Raw genomic sequence first — 16081 nt, 5'->3', positions numbered from 1 at the left:
GATTGACCGCAGTCATATTTCGGCGACGCAACTCTAGCGAAACGCGCAGAGCCGGGCCGCGCGGGCGGATTACGTTGCCGACAGCTCAGTCCGCAATTTGCCCCGCCAGGCCCAAGCGCTGCCTTCCTGCCGCCATGAGCCCGAGCCCGCCCGACGCCGCGCCGCCCTCCTCCAAGCGGAAGCAGCTCAGCGACGCCGCGCCCGCCCGCAAGCTGCGCAAGTCCTGCTCGCTGCCCACGTGCACGAGCCCGCCGGGCACCTGCATGCACTGCACGTGCGACGGCCGCTGTGGCCGCCACGCCTCGGGCCGCTGCGGCGGCCGCCGAGAGGGGTCCGGCCGCGGCTGCAAGCGCGAGGGCTGCACGCGCGACGACCGCTGCCTGCACAGCAACCGAGCCACGTGCTGCCACTGCCGCAACCTCGTGTCCTCCGCGGGCCGCGCCGCCAAGCGCCCGCGTGTGACGGCGCCGCTGCTACCCCAGACGCAGGCTCGCGTCCAGCCGCCGATGCTCCCCGTCTACCGCTACCGTCACTTCGCAGTCTCCGCTGGAGCGGCGACTGATAGCAAGCCGACGGCCACCAGCGACGAGCAACTCGAAGCCGAGCTGCGCGCATTCCTGCAAGACGCCAACCTGGGCGGAGACCTGTCGCTCTGCGAGTTCCAGGAGTACGCAGCGCGGCGCCAGTACTGCAACCTGGTGGTGCTGGTCTGCGGCACGCAGTTCAACCTGCACAAGCACCCGATGCTGCTGGAGAGCCGCAAGCTGCACAGGATGGCGCGCCAGGTGCTGGACGCCGGCGCCGCAGACAGCAGCAGCTTTGGCGGAGCTGTCCCTGTTTTGGAGCTGTCCGCGTTCCCAGGCGGCGCCGAGGTGTTCGAGACGCTCGCCATCTACTGCTACACCGGGGAGATCTCCTTCTCGCTGGCGAACCTCGCCGCCATGAACTGCGCCATCGAGTTCTTAGAGATGCGCGACGCCGTTCGACAGAGCGCCAAGCGGTTTCTCGACCTCCAGATCAGTGGACAGGGTGAAGGTCTGAGCAAGCTCTTGCAGGTGGTCAACGCGGCAAAGACTCTCGCGCAGGCGCAGCCGGAGCTCTTCCGCTCGGCTTGCGAAACGCTCGTGGACACGTGCATGGCTGTGCTGGTGGCAAGGGGAGCAGCGCTGGACGCAGACGCCATGCTGCAGCTCTTCACTCTGCCCAGCGAACTGTTCATCGAGCTGACGCAGCGCGTTCTTTCCGCCAAGCCGCCGACCTCGTCCTCCGTGCGCTCCACCGCCGAGATCGCGTCCGAGCTATGCGTGCAGGCCAAGTTGGCGCAGCTCCACCGAGACGCGCAGCGCAGCCTCAGCCCGACCCACTGCAACAGAATACTGGCGCAGCAATGCGTGGAGCTTCTGCAGGGCGCCTCCGTCGAAGCCGTCGACGCTATCAAGACCGAGAAGCTGGAGTCGTGCGAGGAGGAGCCGCTGGATCTGACGGCGCTGCTCGCCAGCGACAAATCGGACAAGGTGCTGATCAAGCTCATGGACGACGACCTGTCCTCCTGCGCGGTGCTCCCCGGCAGCCCGCGAGTTGACGCGTCCATTTGCCTCGCCGCCGACAGCTTCCACTTCGGCGCGCATGCACTCCCGGAGACCTTCGTCGTGTAGGCGCCTGCGACGTCGTGCATACCGACCGAGTTCTAGTGATCACTCCCGCGCCCACAGGCGCGCGGCAGTACAACTCCATCCTAAATACAGAAATGTGTTGAGTGTCAATGCCTGCCACGTCACTGGAGCGATCGTTAGCTGAAGTTACGCCGCGTGCCGTCAGTTGCCCTGCAATCAAAGGCAGGATGCCTGCCCCAACGAGGTAAGCTCGATACTGAAAGGCAATGGGCCGGCGCGCTTCAACCACCACGAAGCGCTTGCGACTAGCAAAGAGGGAGCCCCCCACGTATTTTTGTGTTACAGTAGTACTTTACATTTGCTACCGTAGTAGTAATCATACTACTACTGGTGGGAACAGTCCTCCACTATACTATACTATTGAATAAAATTGTGGCATGACTACTATAGCTGCCATCACAGGTAAATATTCAAAATACCGATTGATTTCTGTTGTGCGAATTCCTGCAAATACACAGCGCACCCTTTTCTCGTAAAGTTACTCAAACACAAAGCCTTGGTCGTGAGAAACCATGCTTCAAGCTTGTCCAAAATAAAATTATTTCTGCCGCTGCAATCGACTTGGATGACTGAATACTCCACATACTGTGCGGTGACATGCCGATGGAGGCGACGCAGATAAAGTGCGTATCGACGCCATACACTACTGAATGGTGCTCTGTACAGAGTGCTGGTTTATAGCCGCAATTGCCTCGTCAATAGCGACGCTGGAGGTGCCTTGGCGATGAAAACCACGGTGCGGATGCTGCATTTCACTTGTCCGAGTGGATTGACCACGACCTCCGCACTGTTGCTGGTGCAGTGACTTTACCCGTAAACTGTCTGCCGCTACCACGGCACTTGGCCGTAGATCGACCGCTGTTACACTATGCTAATAGATCATGCGTTCTATTGTACCTTGAGTTCTGTAACTGCTACTGTAACCGTTTTAGAGGGAGGCACCGGCTCCCGCCTAAACTTCGCCCTACCCCAACTTACCCTCCTGTTTTGGAGCTACCAACACCGACTTGAAACAACAACCCCCCCCCGGATTATAGTGAGTTGAAGAAGTTATAGCGAAATAGTTGCGTTATTCGTTGCTTCTGATACCTACCAAAGATCCCCTAATAAAGATAGTTGTGATAAGGAACTGTCGTCAAAATACCCAGAGTGGCAACAGTTGTTGAAATATTGAACCTCAAGACAGCCGCAATCGTTTTTTTGCTGAAAGTTGCGCTATGGCCTGACCGGCATAAACTGTGTGGAAACTGCCGCCGATGCGGCGCACGGAACGATGCACCGGCCCCTAGCTAAAGCAGTGCTGCTGAAAGCGTCTGCACGCTATTGTGGTCCCGCGGTGTCCTCGCCATGGTAATAGCGGGATACTATTAGACCGTACCTAGCGCATACAATGCATTAGAACTCTATTTCTAGCTCGGCTAGTTCTAACTGTACCTGCTTTCGAGAGCCAATGTTGAGCAATTAAACAAGAAAATACAAAGTGTCGGCCTTCAGTAGTCATTAGAAAATAACTTTAGTGGAAATAGTACTATATTAGTTGCTGAAAGTAATATCATATAGAATTCATTGATCACTGCTATGGATATTACTTTTTGTCCAACTGTGTATGCTTTGCTGCTTTTGGCGAGTGTATTGCATACGTACGAGCTCACTTCGCGATTCGCCCCGCAAGACTAGAGCTGAAGAGACCAAGAGAGATGGCTGTTCCTGCCGCCGCCGCCGCTGCCCCCGCCAAACAAGCCGCACCGTCGTCCGCGTGGGTCGGCTACGTGGCCATGGTGCTGCTGGCCATGCAGTTCGGCCTGCAGCCCATCCTGTACAAGGAGTTCGCCGGCGAGGTCAAGAACCGCTCAGTGCTGGTCATCGCCTGCGAAGGCTGCAAATTGCTGCTGTCGCTGCTGACGCTGCTGTCCTCGGGCGCGCTGGGCCGCGTCGTCAAGACGTGGAACCTGCACGGCAGTCTCATGGCCTCGGGCCTGCCCGCCTGCACCTACGCCGTGCAGAACGTGCTGATCCAGGTGGCGTACCAGCACCTGCCCTCCATCGTGTTCAACCTCATCAATCAGACCAAGCTGCTCTCGGCCGCGCTCTTCCTCTACTTCCTCATGGGCACGCGCTTCTCGCTGCAGCAGTGCTTCGCCATGATGATGCTGCTTGGCGCCGCCGTGCTGCTGTCGCTCGCCAAGGACGGCGGCGCCGACGACTCGGCCGCCCCCGCCATCTCCGTGGAGCTCGGCCTCGTGCCCGTGCTACTGGCCTCGCTGCTGTCGGGCCTCGGCTCGGCGCTCACGCAGCGCTCCATGCAGCAGCACAAGCGCGACGCCGCGCTCGTGACCATGGAGCTGTCGATCTACGGCAGCTTGTTCCTCATGCTGCCGGCCATCTGGTCTACCATCGTCAAGACGCCCGTGTCCGAGTCGCCCGCCGCCAATGCCCTCGCCAACATGGACAAGGTTTTCGAGGGCTGCACCTACTACACGATCATCCCCGTGGTGAGCAACGCGCTGGGCGGCCTGCTCGTCGGCACGGTCACCAAGTACGTGGGCGGCGTGCTCAAGTCGTTCGCGCTCATCTGCGGCATCGCTTTCACGGCCTTCGTGGAGAGCTACGTGTACGGCGCCGTGCTGCCCAATGAGGTGTTCATCGCCGCAGGTCTCGTCGCCACTAGCATGGCCATCTACTCCAGCTTCCCCTACGCCAAGAAGGAGGTCAAGGCCAAGACCGAGTAAGCGGTATCGTTCCAGCGAAGGTTACACTGAGAAGCTACTGCGCGTTTTCAAGTATATGACGTCGAAGAGGACTGGATGCGTTACTGTTGAGACTACCTGGGCCGGCCTTGCCACCCATTCGGCTGTATAAGATTGCAGAACATGTTTGCTTTTGCCTAGAAGCTCTTGTGGGAATGTGTTGGTGTTGGAATTCTCGCAGTGAACTTGATGCAGGTGCAGGGGCTGGGGCGAGCTTGCAGAAGTGCACTGACGCACCGTTGTTGCTGCCGTTACTGGACCCACAAGTCCACAGAAGTCCGCCCTGCTGCACTCACTACCTGCTGTATACGCAAGCTCTCTCCACGTCTAGAAAGCTAACTCGTTCCATGTCGAGCGACTCGATCAAGTCTCTGGAGCACGCGTCCATCGGCACCATCATCGGCATGGGTCTGTTGCTCGGCGTAGTGCACGTCTTAACCGGGCCCGACCACCTAAGCGCTCTCATCGTGCTGAGCGCGGGCTCGTCGTGGCGCTCGTGTCAGTTGGGAATGCGCTGGGGTTGCGACCACTCCACAGGGCTAATTGTCGTCACTGTGATCTTCCTGGCAGCGAACCAGCACCTCAACGTGGACTCGTTCGGCAGCTACTGCGACTTCATCGTGGGGGTCCTGATGATGCTGTTGGGGCTCTGGAGTCTGCGCCACTATCTGCGTGTGCGTAAGGCTGCAAAGGAAAAGCGAGCAGCCTTGCTACGCACTGAAGATGTCCCGCAGACGCCAACAGAGACTCAGAGATCGGGGCAGAGGGCACCCCAAATGCATGCTTCCTGGCCATGCATGAGCATCATGAACAGCCCGCCGGGCAACGACTATCGATTGATGAACCAGAAGCGGAGGCCATCGACAAGCGCTGTTGGTTTGGGATCTATGCGACCCCGACATGGGACATCAAGGACAAAATGACGCAGAAGCTCACGGCGTTCGGCTACGGTGTGATCCACGGTTTGGCCGGCACTGGTGGTGTGTTGGGCGTGCTGCCCGCAGTGATCTTGAACAATTGGGGTCGCTCTGCTGTCTACCTGTTGTCGTTCTGCACGGCCTCGATCCTGATCATGGGCATGTTTGCTGCGGTCTACGGAGAGGTGACGGGCCGGCTCAGTCGCGTCTTGGACTCGCTCCAGTATCGCGTTGGGGTCTTCTCGTCCTGTGTGTCGCTGGTAGTCGGCGTGCTTTGGGTCATCTTGGTCTCCACGGGCAAGCTGGACGCAGTCTTCGGGTGATACCGTTAGCAACAACGGCACAGAGAGGCCAAGTGCCTGAACCTCCTCGATGACTTACCTCAGCCAAGGTTTGTTACCACTTGATCGCATCCACACGACAACAAGATTGCCTTGACCATGAGTAGATAATTTGCGTCTCCCTCTGGTCTTTGCCATGCAGCTCGAGTTGCTACCGGTAGTTCATCTCGCTGGAGAGCTCGCCGGCTTGGCTTTGTCAGACACATCAAGTTGAAGTTGGGTTCGGTGACGCTGCGCATCCGCCAATCAGCGCGCGTTTAACATAAACCTGCGGTACCTCATAGTATCAAGCGGACATTAATCGACTAATATCGCTATACACGTAGTGAGAAGTGGATTACACTACTTGCGTTCTGTACTAATCTAAAGGGCAGATATCGCTATAGACAGAAGATGCGCCTGTCCACTGCCACGTTTGACAGGTCGCGTGCGTGTCAGGAGGATCGCGCGCATTCGTCGATCGGACCCCGACCAGCAGCTGTCATGGGCGCTGCAGACACCGTCACCGCGCTGGAGGGCGCGTCGCTGCCAGCATCGTGGCCACGGGCCTGCTGCTCGGCCTCGTGCACGTGCTCACCGGGCCCGACCACCTGAGCGCGCTCATCGTGCTGAGCGCCGGGTCCTCGTGGCGCTCGTGCCAGCTGGGCATGCGCTGGGGCTGCGGCCACTCGACGGGGCTCGTGGTCGTGACCGCGTGCTTCCTGGCGCTCAACCAGCACCTGGACGTGGACGCCTTCGGCAGCTACTGCGACTTCATGGTGGGCTTCCTCATGATGGGGCTCGGGCTCTGGAGCCTGCGCCACTACTGGCTGCTGCGCCGCCGGCTACGGCTCAAGCACCGACCCGCGGGAGAGATGACGCCGCTGCAGCTCGAGGCGGAGCTACAACGGCTGCAGGAGGACGTCGACAGCGACTCGGAGGTCCAGAAGATCCTGCACTCCCACCATCTGGACCACAAGGGTCCATCTCAGACTGTCCAGGAGGACCGACCCGCGACCAAGACCTGCTGCTTCGGCCTCGTCACGGCCGACATCAAGAACCCGCACACGCAGAAGCTCACAGCCTTCGCCTACGGGACGGCCCACGGCCTGGCGGGCACGGGCGGCATCCTGGGCGTGCTGCCGGCCGTGATCCTCAACGACTGGGCCAAGTCCTCCGCCTACCTCGGCGCCTTTTGCGTGTCCTCCATCTTCACCATGGGCGGCTTCGCGGCGCTGTACGGGGAGGTCACGGGCCGCATGAGCCGCTTCTCGGACTTGTCGCTCGTGCGCGTCGGCATCTTCTCGTCCTGCGTGTCGCTCTGTGTCGGCGTCATGTGGGTCATCCTCGTCTCGACCGGCACGCTGGACGAGGTCTTCGGATGAGAGGAGAGTGCGCCAGCGTGATACCCAACGATGGGATAATGCCAACCAATGGAGGCGGTTTGGGCTATTGCTCAGTGCTGCAAGTAGAACAACTTCATCACCTATGATGCAAGCGATGGAAATGGAGCTGAATCCAATCGGCAGCAGCATTCCACGCAAAAGCGTTCGATGTTAATACTTTCTGTCTATTACCTTGCTGGAGTTGGTTTCGATGCACTTTACTGATTAATCGCCGAACACGCGATTCAGCACACCGGTCCCTTGCAAAACGACCCACGCGATTCCTACAGCTATCGAGAGAACTGACGACCCCACAGCAACATACAGTGCTGCCCTCGGTGATCGAGATCTCCCACCTCGTTGTGTCAGATCCCCGTAAAGTGCCGCGAACGACCCCATGGCTAGGATGGAGCTCGCACAAAAGAAGCCTAGATACAGCAACGCTCGGGAAATGTCCTTCTGCATAGCGAGAGTGGGCAACACCGCGAGTAAACAGCCCGGACCCGCTGCTCCGTGCACGATACCCACGCCTACGCTGGCTGCTGACGTCGCCGTCAGCTGCATTTTAGCGCTTGGATCATTTGGCGACTGCAACAAAACGTAGGACGCGTCCTGACACTGCACCTGGCTCCACAACGATTTAGGCGATGACGCCAAATGTCGAGGGCTGTGAGGCACTTGCGCCTCCTTGTACTCCTTGAAAGCGCTGTACAGCGTCCACACTCCCCAACAGAACGAGGCAAATCCCGTGAGGTATTTGCAGGCGACACTGAAGCTGTTGTTGGGCGCCAAGGCGTGGCCTATGACGAATACACAAACCAGCGCGACGGCCAAGATGCCGAGCGAGTGACCGCACCCCCACTGGGCGCCGAGCAAGAACGCCTGGCGCCAAGTTTTCCCATTGGAGAGCGCCACCAGTGCTCCGATGTGGTCGGGCCCTACAGAAAATGCAACAAGGTTAGCCGTTCTGGACGAGATGCAAAGGCAGCGAAACGATTTCGCCTACCGGAGAGCACATGGACAACACCTAGAGAGATGGCGGTGAGTGCCACTTGCCACATCGAGCTGTGCAGAAGACTGGGCGACGCAGCGTGCCCCATATCCATAATGCCCGAGGCGGCGGAGCACACGAACGGACAAACACCTGAAAGATATGCCAGTACACACGACCTTTCATGGTCACTGCTGTCACTTAGTTATGCTCGAAGCAGCGAGATGTGGTGATCCACTCTACTGGCATTTCAGCACGCGCATACACTACGAACACGACGAGTTATTCTCCGAGCACGGCGTCCATCTGACCTGATGCCTGGAGCCCGATCCAGCCGACCCCGACGATGAACGAGAAGAAGGCGGAGAAGATGCCAATTCGGAACTCCATCACCAACGAATTGCCGCCAAGACGCCCGGTGACCTCACCGTAGAGCGCCGCGAACACGCCCATGATGAAGATGGAAGCTACACAGAAGGAGACCAGGTACGCGACAGACTTGACCCAGTCATTCAGCACCACGGCAGGAAGCACGCCCAGAATTCCACCAGGTCCGGCGAAACCGTGAATTATCCCCACGAGTAGCGCAATCTTCACACACAAACGCAATGTGAGCAGATGCCAGCGATGCGGCTAGTAGACGAACAAGACATACCTTTTGTGTCGCAGGGTCCTCGAAGCTCATGCTCCGACAGCAGTAACAGTTGTTCGGGTGCAGCTTTGCCGATTTCCCTCGTGGAGCTGCCGCCGTTCCTGCGGTGTCTACAGCATTCGATGCTCCATCCTCTTTCACCAGCAGGTGGAACGATGAAGACGGCGAGGCTGCCTGTTCCTGTATCGACGGATTCGGAGACATGATGGGCACCACAGCACCTGCAGGCGAAGCAACACTCGACGGTCGTCGCTGCGGCAGCGGCATGAGCTCCACGAAGTTGGTTGGCGTGACGCCGGCGCTGCTTCGGCTGGCGCGGTTGCTCTCGGCTCGCCCTGCATCCCCACTCGCGAGCGACTGCACCCCTTCCTTCAGCTGCGTCTGGTACTTCTCCCGCACGTGGATGGCTGTCCAAATGCCCAGCGCGATCATGAAGAAGCCCACGACGTAGTTGAGGTAGCCGCCCACGGCGTCCAAGTCCACCGTCTGCCCCGCCGCGAAGAAGATGAGCGCCATCACCACGAGGCCGATCGAGTGGCCGCAGCCCCAGCGAATGCCCAGAGCGAACGCGCGCCACGATGAGCCCGTGGTCATCGCCGCCAGAGCGCTCAGGTGGTCGGGCCCTGCAGCAAAGTGAGACCATATGCACGGATTTTAATCTCCCCTGATTAAAACTTCAACCGTAACGTACCTGTCAGTACGTGCACGACGCCAAGTAGCAGCCCCGTGGAGACGATCTTGTCCAGCGACGCGCCCGACAGGCTGCTGTGCTCCTCGCTCAGCCACCGATCAGCAGTCTCCATCGCTCCTGCGTGTCAGGGTAAAAACCTATTCAACTATCACGTTCGAGTTCTTTTCTCGCGAGTCGGTATTACGTGACTACTGCTACACAGCGGGGGTGGAGCGATGAGGTCGAGGCGATAGATAACCTGCCTGCTTCAGGGGGCAACGGATACCGGCCGGGGTTCGAGACGTGGCCACCGACTGACGTCAACTCGAGCCACTCGAACCTGTCGGCAGCCAATCGAATGGTGGCAGCGCATCAGTAGCCGGTGCACAAGCGAGCTGACTCTCAAGCTGCTGGTTACATGTTGAAGCGGGGCGGTCAAGTGATACTGTGGACGGATGCAACGAAGTCCGGGGCGCACCCGGGTGTACCCTGGGGAGATCACATTTCGTTAGAACACCGCTTTGCATACATATTGCATGTATTGTATATTTTGTTGCTGTTCTGGTATTGTAGCGTATGAGCCATAAGTTCGCTGTCGAAGACAGAAATTGACAACGGTGGGAGTTCATCAAAGAAGGGAGCGTTGTAAATGGACGAGCACATCGTAGTTCTCGCCTTTGTTTAACCATTTGCTCCATTCGCGTGTCTGCTGATAATTGTATTCTAGTATACAACGGCATGTAAGGGCCTGCTCCGCAAAACCTCTATTTGCAAATAGCGGAATCGACTTTCCACTGGAACGAGGCATTCCGCAGTTTTGCTCGATCCGCTGGAAGCATTTGCAGAACTCCCAAATGCCAAACTTTTAATCCGCTAAGGCCTTAAGGCCTTAATGACACTGTGGAACATTGGTTCTGTTGCGACATAAGGAAACATGGTGTGTATTAGAATGGAGAGACCATGGCGTATCGCGGAGTATGTCCGCAGCCACTAAACTACCAAACTGCGGCGCCAAGTATAGGTAAGTGGTGACTTGCTCGTCGTCAACACGTGCCTTACCGACTCGGGCTCGCGCGGTTCGTAGACGTGTCCATACCGACCAACAACAATGGCGCCTGTCCGTAGGCCCGCTCAGCAGACCGCTTGCTCGTGAGGTCCTGCATCTGCCCGCAGCGCTACGGGACTGGCATGCGATGCCGTTATACAAAACGCACTATTAAACCTTTCGTTAATAAGGCTGAAGAGGCACAAGCCACCTCTACCGAGGAGGCCATGTACCAGCCGGCTGTAGTACCGCCTTTGAGGTCCCTTCGAAAATTCGATCGGATAGAATACCGGATTGGACCTCAAATTCCGCTGAATCTGCATGCGGAACTCGCAGGGTTTTGAGCAATCAGTTGTTTCGGAAATATCCGCTAGAATGGCCACAATCTGCTGAAATCTGTGTCTGCGGAACAAGCCCTAAAGATTTCCAGCATGAACACACATCCGTGTACTTATACTCCAGTTCTGCTCTGACTCAGAATCTCTGAGGGACGACAGCCGACAGCATCACCACTTCAATTGCACATCGTCCTTTGCCATTGCAAAGGTTGAAGTCGCTTAAATCATGAACTGTAAATATTATGTATTTGGTTTGCCAAGTTGGGCAGTAAGTAGTGCAACGGCAACCGCGAAGCGTTATTTCCTACAAGGCAAGATGTTGGCGCTTTCCTATTAATACTACATGTATAATATACATGTGTTGAGAGGAATTTTATCAAAAGTATCGCTATCGTGTTTTTGAGGTTTTTCAGTGACGAGCACGGAGCGAAAGCGCAGCGTCTTGGCTTCCTCTAGCGCTATTTACCACATCTAAACTCGAAGTAGAAGAGAAGTTACAGCCGATTGCCCGAGGCAACAGGACCCGACGACCAAAGACTATTTTTTTTGTAGTTTCAGAAAGCTAAAATCCTGGGCTATCCGGTAGACCAATCAGCGACCTCTGAATCGTGCTAGAACATTCTAAAAACGTTCCTAGCATATCCTAGATTGCCTTTATGAAATTGTACCGCTTCCAGTTTCTGCACTTGAGGAGCGACGTCGTTCAGCTCCTGAAGAAGGGGACCACCCTCGAGGACAGGAGGAGCATCAACTGCAGTCACGAGAGGCGCGGTTTCTTCTTCACTCTAGCTGCTGTCGCCTCCGGGGCCATCGATCCAGCCTCCGTCGCTGCTGTCAGACATTGCTTTCAGAGTTCGTTTTGTTTTTGCTCGTTTTCTCAGCTTCGTAGCAACTGGACTCCTCACCAATCACCAACTTTCAAGGCCAACTACAAAAAACACTCAAAAACACGATAGTGATACTTTTGATAAAATTCCTCTCTATGATATATACATGTTATGTTAGTGCACAATAGTAGAGTAGAGTACGTGTACAGAATCACGAAAGTGTCAAATAAAACACTTTCTTACTTTTTACTGTAGTAAAAGTAAGTACTAGTACTTAACCTTTTGTCTCCAGGCTGAAAGCGTACGGGTAGCATGGGTACAATCCTACCCGTACACGCGGCCTCCGATAGTTTAATATGAAAGTTTGTATAAATTACATATGGATAGCAAAAACGCTACGCGGATACAAAATCCGAGATTTGACGATCTTAGCCTACGTTTTCGAGGTATTTTGAGGAAAATTTGGTTAGCAATTTTTGGTGCGATCCTTGCTCATTTCAAGTATCTCTAAGTTGTTTCTAACTCTCTAAGTGATCATCTTTCCACTGTACTAAGCCGTTTCTCCGTTGCATCTCTAGTTTTCTCAAAACAAAAAATTGGTGATTTTTATCGATTTGTCCAACTTCCGACAGCAATGTTGGGCTGATGTGTAACTCGAATCGATCCAAGGGAAAAGCTGCGTACGCTTCAAGTTTTCCTCTTTCTCCTCATCTGTTTTGTTTGTCTATTCGAGCTCTGTAGCGTTCAAACTTTGTTTTCAAAGTGAGCCTACCCGTACGCGCGGGAGACTCACTATCCTACCCCTGGAGACAAAAGGTTAAAAGTACTATTACGTAGTACTACGCTGCTGGACAAAAGGCGCAATTTGGCTGTCCTCCCCGTTGCAACAGTGAAAAGGTGGCGGTAAACCTGAAACACAGTTTGGCACGGCCGAGATGCAGTAATTTGGCTGGGTGGGGTGCGACCACTTTCGAGTACTAGTTGAAGTCGAGTTTGCCATGAAGTCTGGATTCGATCCACAGCACAGAGTACAAATGCAAAATCTCGGATACCAGGATAAGTGTGGGTGACTAGTCATTGTTACAAAGTCGATGGAGACCTAACTGGCTGGTTTACGTAAATGTGTTCACCACTAGTGCTCGACCTAGACCACAGCTTCCGTGAATCGATGCTTGACTTTCTCGTATAAAGCAAAATTCTTCTCCCCTAAGTAATCCAGCAACTCCTTTTGGTTGCGATTCTGATTAATCAACCTCTTCACCAGCTTCTCCGCTTTGTTTTCGCCCAACTTTTCCACAATGTCGAAATTAATGTTTGCTTTACCGAGCAAGGCCTTGACCGTGTATCCTTGTCCTCCTCGCTCCTCTGTCCCGTCGAAGGCCTCCTCCTCCTCGAACGCCGTCTTGTAGGCACGAAGAGAACGCTTGGCGCCATTTTCAATTGGGCCGGTCTTCGAGATCTGGGTCAGCTCAGCGTCAGTGGTGACAGCGTTGGTGGTGGCGAGAATCGTGGCGGCGACAGCGAGGGCGACGTAGTTGAAGCGCATGGCGAGGGGTTGGTGGTCGGGATCAGGCGCTTGAGTGTCGGAGAGAAAATTGCGGACTGAGCACTGAAGGGAAGAGGGACATTTGCACGTGCTTATCTTCGTGATAAGTTCCTGCTCTACGTTTTGACAACACATGCCAACCAGCCAACCAGCCAAGCGCTTCTTTGGATTTGCGCTTTACGGCAGCGTGTGTGTGTTCGGAGGGGTGGGGCAGGCCGGGGCCCGCCCCTATCTCGCTATCCCAAGTGAGTGGAAGGCTGCACACAGACCATGTAGTCATCGTTGTCTACTAGATAATGTCTAGTATGGAATCTACACTGTGGGTATACCCACGTTCGAAGGCGGCGGTGGGTGAGGTTTTTCAAGTAGTGTGCCGACTCCATGTTTCGGCGCTGATTCCGTGTTTCTTCACCAGTGATTCGGTGTTTCTTCACCAATGTAAACCACCGAAACCAGACCAACAGCCGCTACCATGGAAACATGGCCCCATCTTTAGTTTGATGATGGTGGTACATGTATGTATTGTGAATTCCGCTCATATTTGCCAAACTGGGCTGTCGATCGAAGGGTCGCCGCCAAGTCATCCGAGCTAAAACCATATGCAGATGTCAAGCCGATTGAAATCGTACTTAAATGCATAATATAGACATTTGTATGACCTCGGGCGATTCGCGGGGCGATCGATTCAACGGGAAATTTCAAGAAGCATTACAGCAGGAACGTAAGATAAGGACTTTTGACGCCTTTCACATGTGCAACTTATTACGTATAAGTCTAATAACGACTTAAAGCCGATTTTTTTTAGTAATCTTAGTTGCGTACTGTTCATTAGTTAAAATTGCTTTCATTACAATTCCCGTATACGACGAAGAAGTGGGACGCTGTACTGAAATCATGTCCTATAACATATAGGACTTGATTTCTATAGGCTATCAGAGACCTTATATTGACAAAAATTAACCTAAACTTTTGAATTGCTCACTGTCACATTCCACATAGAATAGCTCAAGTGATTACCTTTTCGTTGCAACATGAGGTCACAAGCGAATTGTACAATAATACATAAGAAGAACGTGTACCACCCCGGAAAATCACAGTACAGTATTCTGCGTGAATAAGGGACGTCTGATAATATATATACGTTCCGAAACTATATAATGTTATCTTGAATTAGTGAAGTATATACTTCATGTAAGTTTTGCTGACAAGTCCCGAATGAGTCCATCAGTGCTGTATCGTCGCGGGACTAACCTGACTCCAGGCCGTGTCGCACCACATTAGGGAAGCGAGGAGGTCGACTTTGTATGGATTATCCACTCCTTCTCCTAAGCCATCCAAAGCAAGGAGCATTTTCTGCGATTGTACTTGCCTCTTGATACAGTGGATAATGCCTACATCCATCGGTTACATTTCGGCCGTGGCGTTTGGCAGCAACTTCTCCACTTGCATATTGTGGAGGAGTGTGGCCTCCATGCTGGATTTTTTTGCTCTCCTGGTTTTACGCCTGGACCGCGAACCGGACTTATTAAGTATCACAGACTATAAATTGTACCCGTCCCTAATTCACGCAGAATACTGTACGGTATACGAAGGCGGGAATGATATAGACCATGTTATCGTTGTCTAGTGTGGAATCACACTGTGGATATATGTATCCACGTTCGAAGGCAGCGGTGGGTGAGGTTTCGATCCTAGGTACATGTACAGTGTACAGTACACTGAATCCTTATGTCGGCGCATTCAGGTTTCTTCACCAGCAACGTAAACCACTGAAAGAATACATGTAAAATAAAAAGGCCAACAGCCGCTACCCCAGAACCATGGTCCCATCTTCAGTTTGATCTTGGTGGTACACAGCCTGTGTCACAGGTACGTCAGGTCCATTCTCAACTGGACCCAAGTGGCCGCACCGCATGATGATGCGGTCCGCATCGCACAGTTATGCAAGCATCCAATGGGCTGAGCAGGGGCATTGCTCGCGGGAACGAGCACGAGCAGCAAAAAATCTGCGAGCGCGCTCGTCGGGATTTGAGCGCTCCCTATGAGCGACAATCCCCCGACGCATGCGGCTGCATGGCAAGTTAGCCAATCACACGCGTACATTTCGACGCATGCAGCCGCATGAACTGGTTGAGAATGGACCTCAGATAAGGACTTTTGACGCCTTTTAGATGTACAACTTATTACGATTTGAATTTGTCCTGATCTGTTAAAATACATGGAATCGTGATTGATTGCCTGTCCCTTGCATCCAGATGTTTTGCCGTATGATTCGCGGATTAAGTTATTTAATAAAAATAATATTGGTGTGCTCGTTCTTGTACACTGTATTTTGATTGCTGATAGGCTAACCCTAATGTAGCCTTCCCCAAACTTTGGCCAGCCGAGAGCGCCTTCCGAATTCGTCAAATCTGGGCCGAATCTACGGGCGAATATTACCCTTATGTCTAACTATCGTATATGGAAAGTCACTATCACCCATGTGTAAAATGACACCTCTCTGAGATATGTACACTGCAGTATGTACAAATTGTTTTGGCCAATACGAGATAGAGATATAATAAGGTGCGCCTGCGCCTGATACCAGGGAAATATCAGAAAGCGCGTACAACACCTTGAAGTTCTGGAACTTCATGGTCCGTATGTACTGTACCTACTGATGTGTACCACTCCGTTTCAGAATACTTGTCACCCCTCAACTTGTCGCCAAATATACTTGGTTTAACTATGGCCAATTGTGTTTAACGCTAGCTACTGTTCGTATAACCGAGACTGTATGCTCAGAGCAGGGGATGCATAAAGGAAGTCTTCCCTCCCGGCGAAGCCTCGCTTTTCCCATGTGAGCGACCTTGTATGTATTCTCCCCTCCTTCGCGAATGCATGACTCCATTGCGCACTGCAAACCCAGGAAAATACTGTTAAGCATCTCATCCGGCAACTCCCAGTATGCATCTCTCCTGATTCGTTTGA

General features: G+C 54.1%; 6 protein-coding genes across 7 annotated transcripts; 3 read left to right on the top strand and 3 right to left on the bottom strand.

Annotated features, from left to right (window-relative positions):
- Positions 1-134: 134 nt before the first annotated feature.
- Positions 135-1655, top strand: IUM83_19791 (UDP-N-acetylglucosamine transporter-like; the record flags this gene model as incomplete). Its single annotated transcript, XM_067944857.1, has 1 exon — positions 135-1655. The coding sequence occupies one exon, from the start codon at positions 135-137 to the stop codon at positions 1653-1655; it is 1521 nt and encodes a 506-aa protein (XP_067786755.1).
- A 1715-nt stretch (positions 1656-3370) lies between these two features.
- Positions 3371-4402, top strand: IUM83_19790 (Drug/Metabolite transporter (DMT) Superfamily; the record flags this gene model as incomplete). The annotated part of the gene is made up of 1 exon (XM_067944856.1): positions 3371-4402. One exon carries the CDS (start codon positions 3371-3373, stop codon positions 4400-4402), a length of 1032 nt encoding a protein of 343 aa, XP_067786754.1.
- Positions 4403-4767: 365 nt separating this feature from the next.
- IUM83_19789 (uncharacterized protein) lies at positions 4768-7042 on the top strand (the record flags this gene model as incomplete). 2 transcript variants are annotated; one of them, XM_067944855.1, is made up of 3 exons in its annotated part: positions 4768-4918; positions 4991-5094; positions 5235-5660. In XM_067944855.1, 3 exons carry the CDS (start codon positions 4768-4770, stop codon positions 5658-5660), a joined length of 681 nt encoding a protein of 226 aa, XP_067786738.1. The 2 variants fall into 2 exon arrangements, with proteins under 2 accessions (XP_067786738.1, XP_067786739.1); XM_067944854.1 differs by lacking the exons at positions 4768-4918; positions 4991-5094; positions 5235-5660 and adding exons at positions 6072-6100; positions 6175-7042.
- A 225-nt stretch (positions 7043-7267) lies between these two features.
- Positions 7268-8148, bottom strand: IUM83_19788 (uncharacterized protein; the record flags this gene model as incomplete). Its single annotated transcript, XM_067944853.1, has 3 exons — positions 7268-7332; positions 7399-7980; positions 8049-8148. The coding sequence occupies 3 exons, from the start codon at positions 8146-8148 to the stop codon at positions 7268-7270; spliced, it is 747 nt and encodes a 248-aa protein (XP_067786748.1).
- Positions 8149-8315: 167 nt separating this feature from the next.
- On the bottom strand, positions 8316-9488 carry IUM83_19787 (uncharacterized protein; the record flags this gene model as incomplete). Its single annotated transcript, XM_067944852.1, has 3 exons — positions 8316-8624; positions 8689-9308; positions 9377-9488. The coding sequence occupies 3 exons, from the start codon at positions 9486-9488 to the stop codon at positions 8316-8318; spliced, it is 1041 nt and encodes a 346-aa protein (XP_067786733.1).
- A 3221-nt stretch (positions 9489-12709) lies between these two features.
- On the bottom strand, positions 12710-13111 carry IUM83_19786 (putative secreted RxLR effector protein; the record flags this gene model as incomplete). Its single annotated transcript, XM_067944851.1, has 1 exon — positions 12710-13111. The coding sequence occupies one exon, from the start codon at positions 13109-13111 to the stop codon at positions 12710-12712; it is 402 nt and encodes a 133-aa protein (XP_067786734.1).
- Positions 13112-16081: the final 2970 nt, after the last annotated feature.

Source organism: Phytophthora cinnamomi (genome assembly GCF_018691715.1).
Source record: "Phytophthora cinnamomi strain GKB4 chromosome Unknown Contig65, whole genome shotgun sequence".
Lineage (NCBI taxonomy): Eukaryota > Oomycota > Peronosporomycetes > Peronosporales > Peronosporaceae > Phytophthora > Phytophthora cinnamomi.
Note: the sequence above shows the minus strand (reverse complement) of the source record. Positions and strands in the feature narration are given on the sequence as shown.